At 39.9% G+C, this 19906-nt stretch overlaps 1 protein-coding gene across 1 annotated transcript in view; it reads left to right on the top strand.

Annotated features, from left to right (window-relative positions):
• Positions 1–5798: 5798 nt before the first annotated feature.
• The window catches only part of LOC126269187 (ralA-binding protein 1), a 119256-nt gene continuing 105148 nt past the window's right edge, over positions 5799–19906 (top strand). The window contains exons 1-2 of the mRNA XM_049973973.1: positions 5799–6251; positions 14550–14647. Of these exons, the coding sequence (XP_049829930.1) occupies positions 14563–14647 (85 nt within the window). The 5' untranslated portion in view covers positions 5799–6251; positions 14550–14562. The remainder of the gene's footprint in view (positions 6252–14549; positions 14648–19906) is intronic.

The raw sequence follows: 19906 nt of genomic DNA, 5'->3' as shown, positions 1-19906 counted from the left end.
GACTTGCACTAGCTACATTTCTAATGCATTGCCTATTTCTGTCACTCCTCACTAACGTTTTCACTTCACCACACCGAAAAAGAAACTTTTTGTTGCATTCATTACAAGTAATTCCGGTATTTCATTACACAGTTCATCATCTTCAGTATCGGTAGCACTTTTGCGAAATGCAGTGGACACTCTAATGTTTAGTTTATATGCTTATTTTGTAAGATAAGTTCACGTTTTTTGCTCTAGCAGCCTTAGGGGGAGAGTGGGGCACATTGAACCATAAAAAATATTTCTCCGTGTCACTCATCCAATAATTTTATTACAGAGTTGTGATTTACAGATGATACAGTTTAATCATTCAAGTATCAAATGGCCTTATATGATTAATTTTAGCTTCACGAGTTTGAAGAAAATTTGGTAAATGGTTCATTGTGCCCCATATGTAGGGTACAATTAACTACTTTAAACAGTTTCATTGAAAGAACCTATTCAGCATACAAAGTAAGTGTAAATGTGCTTTAAACATAATGTTTACATATATTTCACATGTGAATCATATAATTAAATCTGTAGGCATACAGTCATGAAACTTATTTTGGAATTACCGAACATCAATTGACTCGAAGCTGATTCCAAATTTGAAATATGATTTTTGTCTCTTTGCCACACCATCAGTAGAGGTCTTGGGAGCACATAAAGTATGATGCTAGCTGGAACAAAAGTTTCATCCTTTACCTGAGGAAACTAAAACTTCCCTCCCATTTTTTCACTTTTTCTCAAAAATGATACCTGATAGTCTCCTGCATCACCCTTCAGTTTCGAAATCTTCCTCACATAGCAAACTGGTGTTTTGTTTTTCAGTTCAAATTTGGTCAAAATGAAATCATCTGTTTCTGGTAATTTGTTCAAGCCTTAAAAAGTTGTACTCAGATTCACCAGACAGATCCACATTGGCATCATCTGATCCCTGCTCATAAAGCTTCCAGTTGACCTTTTTATTGGGATGTTTTGTGGCTTGCAAGAAATCTTCGTCTGGTGTATCAGTTGCAATTAAACTTCGCCATCTCTTACGATTATTGCTCTTCTTTCTGTTCTCCACTTTTGGATATCCTCGAATTATTTCAGGAGAAACTCCATTAGGAAAAGCTGTTTGGGTGTTAAGCACTGCAATGGTCCTCCTTGCTTCAGATCTTGTGACTGGCTGACATCGACTGAGGCTTGTCCTGCAGAGTGTGCATCCTTGATATGATGGAGAGAATTAACATCTGAAGTTGTTCAGTTTGCCTCCATGGCCCTGTCTGTTACTTCGCTGACCACAAAGTCTTCGTCAGTGAAGATGACTTCATCAAATGGAAATATTCCACACTTATTGAAAGCCGAACATATGTTAGTGGGTGTCATTGACCTGTCATGAGCAATTTTGACCCATGCAGCTACATCATAAATAGTGAGGGGACTGCCTTTCCTGTGTAGGAGTTTTGAATTTAATGCTGAGTAATAAGTTCCCTTGAATGAAGAGAACACTCCTACATCTAGAGGTTGCAGTTTGCTTGAGGTATGTGGAGGTATAGTTAGCATAACCACCTCATTGGATTTTGATACGTCTATTACCTGAAGTGACAGATGGCTTTGATGATTGCCTAAAATTAAAAGTGCAGGATTGTCTTTGTTACTACTAGGTTTGTGGATGAAATGTTTCATGACGTCCACAAAAAGTTTGCTACTCATCCGGCCAGTCTTTGTTGCTAACCCCTGCCTGTTGGTGCATTACTTATCATATGTTGTTTAAAATGTACTTGAGAAAATATCATTGCTGGGGGAAGGAAAGTACCACCTGCACTGATTATGCAACAAGTGGTCACTAAGACACCATGTTCTCCACTATTAGCTCGAAAAATCTGTTTATTTCCCTTTTGCGTCACTACCTTTGGAAGCCTATCTGGTACAGTTGAGGTACTGGTTTCATCCAGATTGAAAACCCTTGTACCATCAGCGAAAGCAGGATATCTGCGGTAAAGGTCTTTCAAGTTTTTTAAGAAATTCGAAACAGTATACCGATTAAAGGACGTTGCTCTGGATAAGCTGCAGCGCTCAGGGATTCAGATACTTAAACTGGGATTTTGTTTCATGAACCCATAGAACAAGTCTACACCAGCCATTCCCTCCAGCCAGTTCTCAGGACATTTCAGGCCATTTTTCAAAGCCAGTTCACCTACTAAGCGCCTGTATGTTTTACTGTCAACACCAAAGCATATCTTAGAAGAATGCAACAAATACTCCACTAACTCTTTCTCCTGATCCACATTTTATGTTTTGAACGTATCCTCGAAGAGTAGGGTAAGGTATTGAATGAGATTTAGCTGCTTGGCCAACTACCATGCCCTTATTGAGAACATCCTGTACAGCTTCTTGCATAACATTATGGTCAGTTTTGCCTCTGTCAGTCTTCCTGCGGTATGAATGAAGCATCTTCAAACCTGATAGTATAAAACAGGACTGCTGAACGTCTGTAATTTAAAAGCCTTAAATACCTACACATATGTTTTTTGCCATGCTAGGGAAACAAAGTACAGAGTGCTTGTATTGGACAATTAAACGATTCCCAGGGAAAAATAGGCCACCATGGGGCACAATCAACCATGGCTCATTGTGCCCTGGGAGAGCTTGCTTCAATGTGCCCCAACAGTACATATTTCAAACGAAGCTCATGTGAGGTTATGTATGAACACTGTCAATATTTGAAGATCTGTATCATTAAAATACGGGATTGATATTGTTACAATGACTTACTTTCACTAAAATTGGTGGCAAATGACTGAACAAAATTCAATCTATCTACGTCTCCAAAATTTACTTCACTGTCGCGAAACTAACATATGACCACTACAACACTAATGGCGGGAACTAGATCCTGCAGATAAGAAATGGCAGTCAGTAGAGCAGTACCACAGTCTAATATATACAGTCGCGACACTCACTACTTTGAAAGTTGTTACCATTTGACAGTTCAAGTGACGCTAGCGCCCCTAGCAGCCAGAAAGCTCGCCTTCCTCTGACGGCAGATGCGACGTAAAAATAATGTTTATTTTTTAATTCTTTTTGTACGTAATTTACAAAATAGTAAGTATATTTTTGCGTCACAAGTGTTAGGAGAACAGCGAGAGACAGAAATGATCGTGAAATATAAATAAACGGAGCCCAAACTATTGAATGAAGTGACAAAAGCTGCAACATATTCTTGAATAAATAATTAAGTAGCAGCATACAATCGCACTTATTCCACTGAAAGTAAGAGAAACACGCTGTGTACCCAACATATCAAGTATATAGATGCTTTTCCTTGTGTAAAAATGAAGCGACACATCACTTTTCATTACATTCTGCTTTGCAGGAAGCCTGCTTCCAAAAATAAAATTTCCGTCTTATTCTTTGTGGTATCAGGTTATCTCAATAAAAATCATGACAGTTTTAAAACTTTATTGTATCCCATTGATATATTTAACAAAAATAAAATTAAATGAATGAGTCAGTCCTAACACTTTAGCAACCCAAATGAGCCAGCTTCATCACTTTTTTATTTATTCTCTTGCTCCTACAGACTAAGTGTTTATTCCTGAATTTAATAATGTAAAATGCACTTGTAATGAAGTTCCTTAAGGATACAGGCCCTTTAACACAGTGTGCAGTAAATATGTCAGAAATATCGTTTACGTTTTGCTAAAAACATGCAGTAGCAGTAGCAGATGGTGATATGGTGCCACAAGTAAAAAATATCTGAATGCCTACATTCATTTTTGAAAATGCTGGCAGTTGGACACCTCTTTTAGTGGGCTTGGGGGCCAACTTGTACTTACTTTCGCAATCACTTGAGTACAACTGACGAATGTCCTTCAATGAAGCAGTGCCAATCCATCCTTCATCTGTTGTGAGGATAATGTTATACCTGAATAAATTATTTCGTATGCTTTTTATCAAGTGTGGGGTGTCATAAAAAAATAGATCTTACTCCCTTCATGTACTAAGCATGGGGTAACTGTTGTGATACCCACTCTGTACCTTCTCTCCACAAAATTAGAGCCTTGGTCAGTGACACGTGTTTTTACAACCAAACCAATCTCTGTGAGTTTTTTGACAACTTCAAAAAATATGCACGTCAGATGGGTAGCTCCTGCTGGTCCTTTAGAGAAATAATATACTAATGGCTGTTTAAAATTTGGGAATATGCCATTAATCATTATAACTAATGCAGTATTGGCAACCACAGGTGTACATATGAAACCCATGTGTTCAAATCCAATAACACGATCCCTAGAGCTGTCATATACCAAATTTTCCATTAGTGACATCTCATCCATAGACAAATGAACAATTATATCAGTTTTTGGTAACTGCTGCACTTTCTGCTTTAAAAGATGAAATATATTATTATTTATCCCACAATTTAATTGTATATCTTCCACATACCTTTGTAAGGTATGTACTGATGAAAGGCTAAAACAGTGTGATAAAAAAACTGTATGTCTGAGTACTATACAACAAATTAAGTGAAAATAATTTAGTTTCATATTTCCATCTCGCACCACGTTTTCCATTCAATGGTATACTGATTTGGCTTATCAATAAATTGAGAGCATCTCTTTTCAAGTACTTGGAACCAATACTTTTTAAACTAAGCTTGTCCTTTTGTACTTGTGTCCTGTGACGTTGCGGTTGCAGTTTATTCTTACGATGGGCACTTTCCTTGTCACGTAGCAATTTTGTACAAAGTCTAATGATTTGCACGTTTATACATTTCACACTGTTTTACAACACGCGAATAATTTCACGTAATCTAAGCATTTCATCTTGAAAAGATGTCTGTGTTGCAGATTCCGTTGTTAGTGATTTTATATATGTCTCTCGTGTAGGAACATTCGTGGTTGCTGCTTCTTCTGGGTCAGGAAACAGTTTTATTGTTTTAGAAGTAACACTTCCACGTTTGTATGGCAATTTTCTCTTCATCGTCACTAGTTGTGGCTTATTCGGCACGCCAAATAACGTAGGAATTGCATTCCATACCAATGTCTTCTTTTCCGCGCTCATGAAATGGTTTGACTCGAAATGTAATGCAAAAACGTCACGTTATTGTGCAAAGAAAGGACGTCCATTTGCAGCAGGTCCTGTCTTCTGCTATTTATTAACCATTTATTGCTCCTAAAGAAGAAAAACAAATTCAGTAATTCAATACAGTTTAGAAAAAATCGTAAATTAAGAGCGCTCTAATGTGACGTTTCATATCTCTCAGGTTCCTTAGGAAACCTGAAGAATGACAAATGTGGTGCCTTCTTCCTATTACTACTGCAACTGATTGCGCTACATACGCTGCCTTTCGTAAAAACCATGTTAAAAATGAATATAAATGATACTGTTTGCATTTATTGAATACCGTATTTAGAAGCATAGCTTCTCCACTGCTTGGAGCGCTGTTGTCGCTGAGTATAACAAAAATCAGCGAGAGTGTCGCGACTGTATATATTAGACTGTGGCAGTACTGACAACGTATGCACAGAGGAAAAAATAATAATTTGCCACCTTACACCGAAATCATACTATATGGTTCATAGTGCCCCACTCTCCACTACGTATAATCGTCACATTTACTGCACCCCCATATTTTCCGCTTGGCGTTTTCATTAACACAGCTATAATGTTATTAAATTTTACGAACATGACATCTTTCGTCATGCGCTTTTCGCAGGTGCAGATATAAGTCCTCAGTTTTCGCAAATAGTTGCAGCACTCTAATTTGCATTTACATGCTTCTCAGTGTTAGTTATTTCCGCCATTTTGTTATTCTGTTACGCGAAATACACTCTGTTTCACGGTATACATAAAGCCTTTTCATTTCCAACACATTTCTCCGGAATTATTAACTGTATTTACAGTCCTATTAAGCTCGTAACTACATATTCGGCGCCATATTAAGGAAAGAAATGGCATATGAAAATTTATTGTAGAAGTCTGCTGAGGATTCTTATAATCAAACTTGGTTTTATGAAGATAAAAATTTCTGAAGGCCTCAAGCATGTTTTCAATTTCTGCGAGACATCGTTAAACTCTATAAATACGGCACATGAACACCTTGTAACCGAGTCCAGGACAATCGAACAATGTCGACTATGCCCAAAGTATCGATTTCAAAAATTGTTTATGTTTACATCTAGTGCTCATGACCAGCTGATTGGGGGCGGCAAGAGACATGTGACAGTACATTAATACAGGTCTGTTTTAACTTTCTAGATTACTTTTGATTCCTTGTGAAGAAAATACAATCGAGTAATATAGTTGCTAATCGAATTTCACTTTGTAAGTTCAGAAATTTGCTTTGTAATACATAAATTTATATTTAATGATAAGTATTTCTCATGTCTTTGGAAAATAAAAAAGTGGTGCTGTTGCAAGGCTGCGTGTCGTATTCTCTCAACTTCTGCCACAGTAAGTTATGTTGTTTCACAGAAACCAAAACTCGCCTAATGCTTGTAATGGTTCACCCTCTTTAATTAGACTACATGCAAATACACTTGGTATTCATATTGCAATCACTTTTCAAGTCACTATTCATCCCGTTCAACTTATTTCCCATGTCCTTTGCAGTCTCTGACCAAATTGCGGTGTCATTGACAAACCTGTTTTTATATCTTGCCAAATTTTAATTTTTTCCATACCCGTACTCAGTTTTCTCTACTAATGCCTCCATGTACATATTGAATATCACACAGGATAATTCATAATTCGTTATTGGTATGTTTAACAGAAGTAGATTACACTATAGAATGGTCTGTGAATGAATAAAAGCTGACTTTGTGCACCATATCTGATAATTTTGTTGCCAATGATTTTGTTCAATGCTAATCTTTCTTCTTCCCGTCTTCAATTTGAAAGCTTTGCTTAGCATGTGAGGCTTCAATACATGGCTCAGTGTGGAGACAGCTGTCCATGAAAGGCAAAGGTCCAGATCTTACAAGACTCCCCTTGAGTGCGAGGTTACAAGTTCAGTCTTTAGTAAGGCTCAGTTGTAAGTGTTGTATTAACAATTATGAGAGGAACAGTATTAGCTGCTAATGACTTAGCCTACCATAATGTGCATCAGGAGGGCAACAGAAAATGAGTCTCTGGTAGGTGCAGCAGTCAACAATATTATTGAATGTATGTATTACTCTTCACAAAATCGACATTGTTGACATTCAAGAAATGTTAAAAACAAACTCCTAACTTGCACCATGGTGATCACAAAGGTTTGCACCACCAAGATCAAAGGCAACCTCCTTGGGATTTATAAACCTGCAGGATGCTGAGCTATGTATACTGTTAAAGAATGCATGTAGAATCATATTGGTGTAACAGGGTGATGAGAATTGATCGAATGTATGGCATATAACCACATGTAAAACAGTCTCTTGTGGAGTTTATTGTGAAACTGGCTATCCTGTAAGATGGAACTGTAGATAATGTTTTATAGTCATGGGCAAAAAATAAACACCCAGAAGCTGAATTCGCCTAGTAGTTCCAGATGTTGTGAACTGTAGTGCCACACACTTTCCAGGAGGGATAGTTTGCTCTAAAGGAGTATTATTTTTATCCATAGACCAGGCATCAAGCAAAAGCAAGTTATTGTGACCAGCAATTGGTCAAAAGCAGTGCTCTTACCATAGTTGTAGTTCTCTTACACACATTTTCCCACTCTTGCTTGCTTTGATGTAGGCCTAAATGTTGGCTACTGCCCTTGCAAGGTCACAAACATCAGAAAAAAATAATATGTAACAGAGCACCTCAAACCTCTCGCAGTACAATAAATAACTTTCCAGCCAATTTACCATCCACATTTACAGTCGGCATACTTGTATATAAATGCATGAAGGCATTGATGTTAGCTGATCTTGATGCAACTCTCTTGGTTCCTCTTATTTCCAGGATTCCTTTCATATGCATTTCCTCTTCACATCCCAGTTGGTTGTAGTTGAGAACAAATTCCCTCCTAGCAATGGGATAAGTTTGTTTATCTCATCAACAAATTTTTGAGCCAATTCAGCAATTTGCTGTGCATCATTAGTTGACACTTTGCATGAAATTTCGTTGTCTTACATCTTCCAATTCCTTAGCATTGTTCAAAGCTACACAACCACCCAATGCTTCCCTTGAAGTCACTGTAATCTATGACAAATGCAATTTGAAATGTATATAACACAGTGGGTCACTATCATACACATCCTGTTAATTGTATAGAGCATCCTTGAAATGCACAAACACCAGTTTTTGTAACAAGTGTGCCCTGTTCTCCCTTGAATGTCCATAGTTTTTCTTATGCATTACTTGGTCATATTGCTGTGGAGTTATTTGAAATCTGTTCATAATTCTTTTTTTTTATGTGGTGCATGATCTTTGACATACAGAATTATGTTTAGTACCTGCTCCATGGACAACGATTGTCCTTTACTACGCTTCACTGCTGACAGGATTTGTGGCTACCTGTTCGACACGGATGATGAATTACAGGGCTCAACAGCTGTTTCAATATCACTTTCACTTACTAAGCATGTATCATCATCACTGCACACCTCATGTCCATTGTCCACACTGTCAAGCATTTATATGACCAAACATTCCACTACCTCATCTTGCAGAAACACTAATATTTCATCTGCCACTTCTTTCTCACTCTGTGAAATTCCTTGAATTCCTCACCAACTGTTGTACATATAATGCAATGTTTGCATTGTTTATAGTTGCAATTGATTTGCTTTGTATCAACATCACTAGCACTGTTGTCAGATAATCGTTGACTAAGCAGTTCAACTACGCTCTGTGGCATCATGCTGTGATCACCATTGTATTCCTCCAGTCATGCCCCCTGTTGCCATTAGCAGCCAATATTGTGGTTTCATGGTAGAAAATACACTCCTGGAAATTGAAATAAGAACACCGTGAATTCATTGTCCCAGGAAGGGGAAACTTTATTGACACATTCCTGGGGTCAGATACATCACATGATCACACTGACAGAACCACAGGCACATAGACACAGGCAACAGAGCATGCACAATGTCGGCACTAGTACAGTGTATATCCACCTTTCACAGCAATGCAGGCTGCTATTCTCCCATGGAGACGATCGTAGAGATGCTGGATGTAGTCCTGTGGAACGGCTTGACATGCCATTTCCACCTGGCGCCTCAGTTGGACCAGCGTTCGTGCTGGACGTGCAGACCGCGTGAGACGATGCTTCATCCAGTCCCAAACATGCTCAATGGGGGACAGATCCAGAGATCTTGCTGGCCAGGGTAGTTGACTTACACCTTCTAGAGCACGTTGGGTGGCACGGGATACATGCGGACGTGCATTGTCCTGTTGGGACAGCAAGTTCCCTTGCCAGTCTAGGAATGGTAGAACGATGGGTTCGATGACGGTTTGGATGTACCGTGCACTATTCAGTGTCGCCTCGACGGTCACCAGAGGTGTACGGCCAGTGTAGGAGATCGCTCCCCACACCATGATGCCGGGTGTTGGCCCTGTGTGCCTCGGTCGTATGCAGTCCTGATTGTGGCGCTCACCTGCACGGTGCCAAACACGCATACGACCATCATTGGCACCAAGGCAGAAGCGACTCTCATTGCTGAAGACGACACGTCTCCTTTCGTTCCTCCATTCACGCCTGTCGCGGCACCACTGGAGGCGGGCTGCACGATGTTGGGGCGTGAGTGGAAGACGGCCTAACGGTGTGTGGGACCGTAGCCCAGCTTCATGGAGACGGTTGCGAATGGTCCTCGCCGATACCCCAGAAGCAACAGTGTCCCTAATTTGCTGGGAAGTGGCGGTGCGGTCCCCTACGGCACGGCGTAGGATCCTACGGTCTTGGCGTGCATCCGTGCGTTGCTGTGGTCCGGTCCCAGGTCGACGGGCACGTGCACCTTCCGCCGACCACTGACGACATCGATGTACTGTGGAGACCTCACGCCCCACGTGTTGAGCAATTCGGCGGTACGTCCACCCGGCCTCCCGCATGCCCACTATACGCCCTCGCTCAAAGTCCGTCAACTGCACATACGGTTCACGTCCACACTGTCGCGGCATGCTATCAGTGTTAAAGACTGCGATGGAGCTCCGTATGCCACGGCAAACTGGCTGACACTGACGGCGGCGGTGCACAAATGCTGCGCAGCTAGCGCCATTCGACGGCCAACACCGCGGTTCCTGGTGTGTCCTCTGTGCCGTGCATGTGATCATTGCTTGTACGGCCCTCTCGCAGTGTCCGGAGCAAGTATGGTAGGGCTGACACACCGGTGTCAATGTGTTCTTTTTTCCATTTCCAGGAGTGTACTTGGGGCATTGTACGCCTCTGTAGCACAGTGGTAGTGTCGCCGCCTACCATGCAAGGGGCCCGGGTTCGATTCCCGATAGGAGACTAACCCCAAAGGGGATATCCCAGCCAATAAATGCCATACAATCATTTCATTTTTTGTGGGGCGTCAAATGACAAAATCATCGTTTGCAACCTCATAGCCTACTCAAGGAGCTCCTTGTTACTCAGATGCTTAAAAAAAATGTGGTAAACACATTTTCTTGATAGAACTCTTTCCAAGTTGGAACAATTTGTCAGTTTTGTTGCTACACTAGCTCTCACTATCAATTTATCAGAGTGGTGAAGCTTATGTTTCATACTGATATGCGGTCTTGCTTGTGTGGTTCATTCACATCCACAAGTGTACTCTTTGTCACACACTCATTTTGTACTGTTCTTCCATTATCTTATACAAACAATACAAAGTCACACATATTTACAGTGAAATGTGAAACATAAATCTAATTAGCAGTTGTCACTGCCCTTGGATAATAGTCTTTCTTTCTCATCCTGTTGAGCAAGTCTCCACAACTGGGGTTGTGGGTGACTTTTATGAACTATATCCATTTTCTTAAACCATTCCAGTCCTTTTCTTTCACCCGTCTTCCTTTCCCGTCAACCCTTCGGCCAGAAGAAGCAGCCTCTGGCTCCAAAAGTTTGCACCTTTTTTTATATGTGTCTCCTCCTGCCATTTGGTGAGTAGATCTTTTTATCTATCCAGTTGCATTATATTGCCAAAAATTGTTTATTTTCATTGTTGTGAGAGATAGTATGTAATACTGATTTGAAAGAATGGGAAAAAACTATACTGATCTGCAAATATGTTAATATTATCATCACTCTAATATATAAGCAGTGAGTTTGGAAAACTCTGACTTCACATCAAATTTTCGCTTCACTATTTATAAAAACTATGTGCAACAAGAAAATTCAGTTAACTGAGCTTACATCTTCCATATTCTGATCTCTTAAAACCCGCATGGACAGTTAACATATTTATGTGTACTTATGAACATATGTTCAGTGTATGTAATCTTCAAAAACTAAAAAGTTGTTTAGGTATGAGAAAAATTTTAAATGGTAGAAAATATCAGAAACTGGTGATTTACAGAGACATGGGGTTTGAATCTCTTCTCTCTACCTCAGTACAACTGTCACTACAGCCGGTGTGTACAGTCACTACAATGTTTGAAAATCAAATCAACAAATAGGGAAAAGCAGTTTTGCATCAGAAAAGACTGATTGTTGCTTAACTATATTGTAATATCATCAATTGAATAGGTAAAGTTTCTAAATGAGGCAAACAGTTATTGTAACAATATGATCTGGAATTTTAAATAAAGAAAGTTCAGGTTGGAATATCAACAATTATGAAAAGGATAGATTGCCATCCACATTAAAGATGATAATTTGATTTACAGATAGGCACAATAAAAAGACTGTTACAAAGTGATCTTTCAGCCAAAAACCTTTCTTCAGAAGAGAAGCGAAAACATACACACGCATTCACATGAGCAGGCACATCTCATGCACTTATGACCACTATCACCAGCTGATCTGACCAGGCTGCAGCTATTATGTTGAATGAAAGCAGTTTCATTAAACACAGTTGTAGTCTGGCCAGAGTGGCAGGTGACAGTGTTCATATGTGTGTGAGGTGATAGCGTTCATGGGTGTGTATGAGCTGTGTCTGGTCATCTGAATGTGTGTGTGTGTGGGGGGGGGGGGGGGGGTATTTTTTCCTTTGTTTTCCGAAGAAAGTGTTGGCTGAAAGCTGTGTGTGTGTCAGGTCTTTTTGCTGTGCCTGTCTGCAACTCAATTATTTGGATGAATTTTCATACTAATCATATATTTACACACCTCGTACCACAAGGAACGCCACCCAATGTGCCACCTTTATGGTGAGTTGCACCGAATCCTTCTCATAATCATTAATTTGGAATTTTTTAGTACTGTTGCAGAAAATACTGCCTTAATTCTTGCTTTTATTATCCTGTAGAAAAGAGTTGAAGCACTACATTGCTAGAAGGAGAGGAGCAGCAAAGTATTTAATATGTAAAATTAAAGACAGATGGAATAATTGATCAGTATTTACCTTCACAAGGCAACATTTTGAGTATTGCAAATAGACAAATATAAGAAGAGGAGTAAAAGAGAAGGGGTACAAAAAACTCTCTCTGGAGAGGAGAGGATGGATGGATAAGGAAAGGCTGGAAGGGAGTAGCAGGTTGTACAGGCCTCAGGATGAGATGGACCTACTGACAAGGAGAATAGGCCTATGTAATAAGCTGACTGGAAATAATATTACTCTCCCCATAAAAGAGTGCACTTGCTACTTTGGAGCATTGTAGATTGATGCAGAGCTGGTACCAGGCAGACATTTGCACTTCCACTACTGACATAAGTCATGGCAGGAAGTTGATGGTGGAGATTGTTCTTTGATGGCTCAGGGGTGTCTCTGTGTACAATGGTTGCGCTCCCTCATTCAGCTTACCATGAAAATGAACCACGATGTTTACATAACATTCAGGGTGACCAATTATTGCCATTTCTTCTGCATCTTCGTTAGAAGTATCTATGGACTCACCTGCCTTCCTAGATGTTAACAGCCATGTTCAAACAGCTGTACGCACATGTATTTGTGGTTTGAGAAACACTGGGGCATTCTTATCATTCTAGACTGGCTTGCTAGATCATGTATCTTCATTTCCATAGACTTTGTTTGGGACTATTTGGAACTGTAGGTGAAACATACTAGTCAATGCCCTCACAACCCAACAGCTCTACAGGATTTAATAGTTAGTAAGTGGCTTCAGTTGCATGTGGCATACCAAAGAAACTTGTGGACTCCCTTCCTTGCTGAACTGAGACTATTGCCAAGTCTAGAAGTAATGTTATCAAGAAGGGTGATGTCTCCTGGGGGAGGGAGGTGCGGGAACTAACTTCTCTGCCAGTGTGCTTGTATTTAAAATAACTGAGGAAGCAGCTAATTTTTTTTCTTACTAAATTACATCACTACATTTACCTGATGAAACAAAAAAAGTTTGTTGCAGTATAGAGAGAGTTTATTTTTAATCTAGTATACAGGTTAGGTTTCTAAAATTTGTCTCTCTTTTATTAATGGAACATTTGAAAGAATAAAAGTAAATGTGATTCTACACTAAATTTTGTCCTGTTGGTAGTAATATATACCATACTTATTTTCTTCTGGTGGTGTGAGAAGGATCTAACTTGTCAGTGATCAGAGGAACTGCAGTTTAACATTGTATATGAGCCATTATCTCCCTAAACACTTTTCAGACAATTTAATATCGAATTTTAGCAACTGTGTCTCTTGGAATATTTCAAGTACATAAAGTATTGCCAGTACCTTAAACATTTTAATATATTTACATTAAGACTTGAGTATTAAATTCTGTTCTTAAGAAACCATTAGTATCAATTAAACTGCTTCACTTGTACTGCTACTCGTACTTCTTATCATTTCATGTTTCTTTTTCCTACTAACTGTTCATCAGTTTATACTGACAAAGGAGCAACTGCAGTGCTGTGAATGCTGGAGATAAAATATTGTCTTTTTCCCATCTTTATGACTGTTAACTCTGCCTTAGCTATTCCTGTTTAACCAATTGAAGAATGTATCCTCACCTTCTGTCTTAAGTAGCGGTAAAGACAATGTAGGTTTCAGTTATTACTAAACGACATGCTACATGATTAGGGTATCAGGAGATGTAAATGTTCAGTCTTTTTGGATGTATCAGAGCTCTAGAAACAAGATACAAGCAAAATAGACAACAGGAGCAGTGTTTACGACACCCTATCACTTGCAGGAATGGTTCCTTTAGAATGGCATGCCTGATTTCCTAACCCACCTCAGTTCAACCTGAGCTTGCATTTAATTTCTGGTAAGTGGGAAATCAATGAATTGTTACATTGCAACCTGTGTTACTTATTTAAAAGTTTGAAAATATTTATTATTCTGTATTGGAAAGTCTTTAAACTGGAGTAAAAACTAGATGCTTCTCTCGTGTTATTGTATTTTCAGAAACAGAAACATGAAGATAATAGTCAATACTCAATATTGCCATGTGCTTTCTATATGGGCCTAAAGTGAAATTTGTGATTTTATTTTACATAAGTTTTTACTTCACATTGGCTGAACTCAGTATTTTTCTCTTCCCAGGAGATAGTGAAGAATGGAATTTGAAAGCCCAGATGTTGAAAAAGATTTTCCAGGACTTTACGCGTCTGAATCAGGAAAGAAGAGTAATGAAAGTGACTGTAAGTATGTCTGTAGCAGGCAATGAGAATTAATGCTTATGCTAGTAAAAGTACACTTGCAGTATACCATGTCTTTACTGTTGCGTGCTGCAGCTGTTATGATGAATGGTGGGAAGTAAAGAAGATGAAACATGAGTTGGTTGACAGTAGCCAACACTCGCTCGTAATTTCCTATGGTCTGTAAATAAAGATAACTGGAATTTTGTTTGATTAGGTTAGAATATAACCACATGGAGGAACATTTGGTGAAATTGAAGAGATACAAGTAGGTTATCCTAATGACGAATGTATAAGGTCAGTCTGTCAGATTATCTAGTTTCCTTCCATTCAATTTGTTGGCTTCACCAACTCACAAGCAAATTGTCACACTCTAACCCAATCTAGGCATTCGATTATGCTACAGGTGGGTCTGACAACATATCTAGTTTTCTTCCCACTCTCCATATCAAGCACAGATCAGTTAACGTATTCTGCCAAAACAAATCATTATATTCAGATTTTCTCATTGGCTAGCATATGCTATCACCTGAATGGCTATGTCCAAGAGAAATAAATTGCCAGCAGTAGCATACAGTGAAAGAGCTTGGTACACCATAAGTTCACTTAAGCCCAAATGCTCCATAAATGAAGTTAAATAAGATGCATTTTTTCTGTGGTGGGGGCCTGTAATTTTATGTAGAAGAGGAAAATAGTAGGCTAATAGGAGAACATGGGCTGGGGTAAAGGAAAGAAATGGGAAGTCATCTAGCAGGATTTTGCACAAAGCACAGTTTATCTCTGCTAACACTTGGCCAAAGAATCATGAAATAGCATATTTTTATTTGACTAAGACCTGCGTTTAGTTATGTAATTTTGCCACAACTTGTTACATGGGCCAGTACTAGACTGAAAACTGCAAAACATTTTCAAGGGTAGATGTGGACTCTGCTCATAATTTATTGGCTATGGACTTCAGATGGGTTGGAAATTAAAGAGGCGGGGCCATAGATAAATTGAAAGAACCAGTGGTTGTTTAGAACTTCAAAGAGGGCATTGGGGAATAGTTGTCTGAAACGGGGAAAGTTGTAAAATAGAACATGAACAGGCGACTTTGAGAGATGAAGTAGTGAAGGCAGCAGAGAATCAATAGTTAAAAGACAAGGCCTAGTAGAAGCCCTTGGATAACTCCAAAGGTATTGAATGTAATTGAAGAAAGGAAAAAAATATATAAAAGTGTAGCAAGTGATACAGGCTAGAGGGAATGTTGATGTCAACTGAGATGAACAGAAAGTGCTAAATGGCAAACTAGAAGTGGCTAGAGCAAAAAGGCAAAACTTTAGAAGTATGAATGATTATGAGAAAGATAGTTACTGCCTATAGGAAAATTAAAGAAGCATATGGAGAAACAAGAAACAGTTGTCTGAATATAAATAGCTCTGGTGGCAGTGAGTACTAAGAAAAGAGGAAAGATGAAATGTACAAGAAATATACAGAAGAGAAATGAACTTGAAGTTAATGTTATAGAAAGGTTAAAAGAGGTAGACGAGATGAGGAATATGATATTGTGAGAAGAATTTCACTGAAAATTGAATGACGTAAATTGAAACCAAGTACCTAGTGTAGACAATATTCTCTCAGAATTATTGAGTTCCATACGATAGTCAGCCATGACAAACATATCCTACCACATATGATATCGTTGCAAGGGATACTCTTGAATTATTGCAGGGAGAGGGCATTAGGGTCTAAAGCCAGGGGTGGGGTAGGGATCACCCTCGGCTGCTACATATGCTCAGGTTACTTTTTGAAGTGAACGGTTAAAGGAAGTATTGCACCCCAGATTATATTTTTATGTGGAATTGATTGATACCCTGAGGGCAGTGGAGCAGATGAAACTGCATCGTGGCAGGAAATTTCTCATATGCTCTGGTTCCCCAAGTGCCCTTTCTGCTATTGCCCTCACTGGATAGGGTGCTGCAATGTGTCCAGGACCCTTGCATTTTCTTGCAAAGATAGGAAAAGGAAATAATTTTCTGCTAGCTTTCAGGTCACATAGGGATCTGGGGAAATGAACTGCTCATATGGCTACCAAGGAGGCTTGCTCCCTTTCACCTCTTGCTTGCTGTTCAGTCCCTCTGCAGGCTATTACCACATACATGACCCAAAATTTTCATTTGGTGGGAAGCTCAGTGTCTGGTACTGGGAGCCGTAAGCTGTGATCAGTAAAACCGTCAGTGCAACTGTGTCCTACCTCCTTCTGACCATGCTGAGCTTAGAAGCAGCACTAAGGCTCAGAGTGGGGCATTACACACTGGCACATGGCTTTCTCTTACATCGTGAAGGGTCACCAGTGTGTCAAAGATGTGGTGTGCTGTTGTCAATAAATCATCTTATGTTTGTACTTACTTCGAACAAGTTGGCTTAACAACATAAAAAATAATTTAGTCACTCTATACTTTCCACTGTACATACTACACACGCACTTCCAGATGACTAAGACCATGCCCATGCTGCCGCAGATCTGTTACACACACATAAAAAAAAGTTTTGCATCACCCTGGTTCCCAGAACTTTTGAAGATAGATGTTGACTGTGGATATTCTATCACAGACACAGTTCCTTTGACTGTTCAGAGATGTCACTAAATCAGCCCAAAAGTGTAAACAACCATGTACGAGCAGCACTTATTAGATGGAAGGGGTCTGACAGCTGATCAGTTCTAGCCATTCCACCAGGAAGAATGTACACGTCTCGTGTTGTCATGTAGTTCAACCGTGCCTAGATGGTCAATATGGCAGTTCAATTGTGTCCGCATTGTTACTTTGTGCCAGGAAGGGCTCTCAACAAGGGAAGTGTTCAGGTGTCTTGGAGTGAACAAAAATGATGTTGTTCAGACATGGCCACAGAGAGACAGGAACTGTTGACACCATGCCTCGCTCAGGCCGCCCAAGGGCTACTACTGCAGTGGATGACCGTTACCTACTGATTATGGCTCAGAGGAGCCCTGACAGGAATGCCACCATGTTGAATAATACTTTTTGTGCAGCCACAGGACGTTGCGTTACGACTCAAACTGTGCAAAGTAGGCGCATGATGCGCAACTTCACTTCCAACATCCATGGCGAGGTCTATCTTTGCAACCACAACACCATGCAGTGCAGTACAGATGGGCCCAACAACATGCCGAATGGACCACTCAGGATTGGCATCACATTCTCTTCACCGATGAGTCTCGTATATGCCTTCAACCAGACAGTCGTAGGAGACATGTTTGGAGGCAACCTGGTCAGGCTGAACGCCTTAGACACATTGTAAGTGAGTGCAGCAAGGTGGAGGTTCCCTGCTCTTTTGGGGTGGTATTATATGAGGCTGACAATACTGCTGTACGATACGTGAATGTCATCCTCCGACTGATAGTGCGACCATATTGGCAGCATATTGGCGTGGCATTCGTCTTCGTGAAAGGCAATTCATGTCCCCATCATGCACATCTTGTGAATGACTTCCTTCAGGATAATGACATCGCTCAACTAGAGTGGCGAGCATGTTTTCCAGACATGAACCCTATAGAGAATGCCTAGGATAGATTCAAAAGGACTGTTTATGGATAATGTGACCCACCAACCACTCTGAGGGATCTTTGCCAAATCTGGACCAATAGTGCCTTGATGGACTTGTGGATAGTATACCCCAACAAATACAGGCATGCATCAGTGCAAAAAGTCCGCAGCTAGTGGTCTCACGGTAAGTTCTCGTTCCCCAGCATGGGTCCCAGGTTTGATTCCTGGCAGGGACAGGAATTTTCACTTGCGCTGAGATGACTGGGTGTCATCTTCATCATCATTATTCATCCACATAACAGTTGGAGGAAGGCAACGGCAAACCACCTCGATTTGGACCTTGCCTAGTACTTTGCAAAAACAGACATAATGTCTTATGGGATAACAGCAATCAGTGATTTTATAATGTTACTTAAAAACCGTCTTGATTGCAAATTTTTTTTTTTTTTTATTCATACGACCGGTTTTGGTTCATTCAGAACCATTTTCAGATCTGTTAAATTATATTACTAATTTACTATTTCACGGAAGCAAATCTTTTTCATCCTATCTAATCAACATCAAATGTACCAGAGCGTAACTGATATTTCAGTTACGGGAGTAACCCGTCCAAATCCAGCAATTTTCACATGCTACATCACATAAAATTGGTTGGCAGAGTGCACGTCATTTATATTAATTATAACACTATTACCGACAGGTGGTGTCTGGTACATTTGTTACATTCCATTTGCACATACTGTATTCAGTAGATCTTATTTTTTAATTAAAAATACTTAATTAAAATATGTAGATGTCAAGGTTAAAATCTGTACTTGTCAGCATTAATAAAAAAAACAGTAAAATTATCATTTTTATACGATCTAAAAAACATAGGGCGATTTATATATCTATGGTGATGGTGTGAACTTGTTTTCCGCTACGGTCTGCTTCCGTATTTCCCGCCATTTCGGTGTTGTGCCACAGTCCGCTCAGTCGTCTGATGTCCATCGCCGCGAGCAAGAGGGCCGCACAGGAGGGTCCCGTCAACAACGCCAGGCACTGCACGCGTCTTTCGGCTTCTCCATCACGCACCATCTCTCGTCCCTCGGCCTGGATCTCCACATGCAACAGTTGTCATCTTAGTAGGTCGTCATAAATGCTAAAATAGGGTTTATGATTGAATTCGCTTTGCTCGTTGAGGATTAAATCCGGATCTTTATTTTTGTGGGTGTATATTTCAATTTCTTCCAAAATGTTAAGAAACCGTCCCTTATGAGCTCTATGCAGGATGTCTAAATTGTGTTCAATGTTCGTGACTGAGTGCTTTGTCGCAGCCATATGCGCCCCAAAAGCTGTTTTGTTTTGAGAGTAGGTGTGCTCCCTGAATCTGGTTTCAAAGTTCCTACCAGTCTGCCCTATATATTGTTTACAGCAGTCATTACATTTGATCTTACATACACCTAAATCCTGAAATTTATTCCTACTATTACATATTCTATGCCTAGTACGGTGGTGTGGGTCTCCCGTGTCGTTCCCCTACGCTCTGTCAAGAAGCATGGGACTCCATTTCCATTTCCATCAGCGCATGAGGACATGCTACTGGGTATTAGGGGTACTGGTGTGTACAGCAATCTGGACCACTACCTCTTAAGGTCTCACTGTATGGTGGTACAACATGCAATGTGTGGTTTTCATGAGCAATAAAAAGAGCGGAAATGATGTTTATGTTGATCTCTAT

This window comes from Schistocerca gregaria, chromosome 1, assembly GCF_023897955.1.
Source record: "Schistocerca gregaria isolate iqSchGreg1 chromosome 1, iqSchGreg1.2, whole genome shotgun sequence".
In the NCBI taxonomy this organism is placed as follows: domain Eukaryota; kingdom Metazoa; phylum Arthropoda; class Insecta; order Orthoptera; family Acrididae; genus Schistocerca; species Schistocerca gregaria.
Note: the sequence above shows the minus strand (reverse complement) of the source record. Positions and strands in the feature narration are given on the sequence as shown.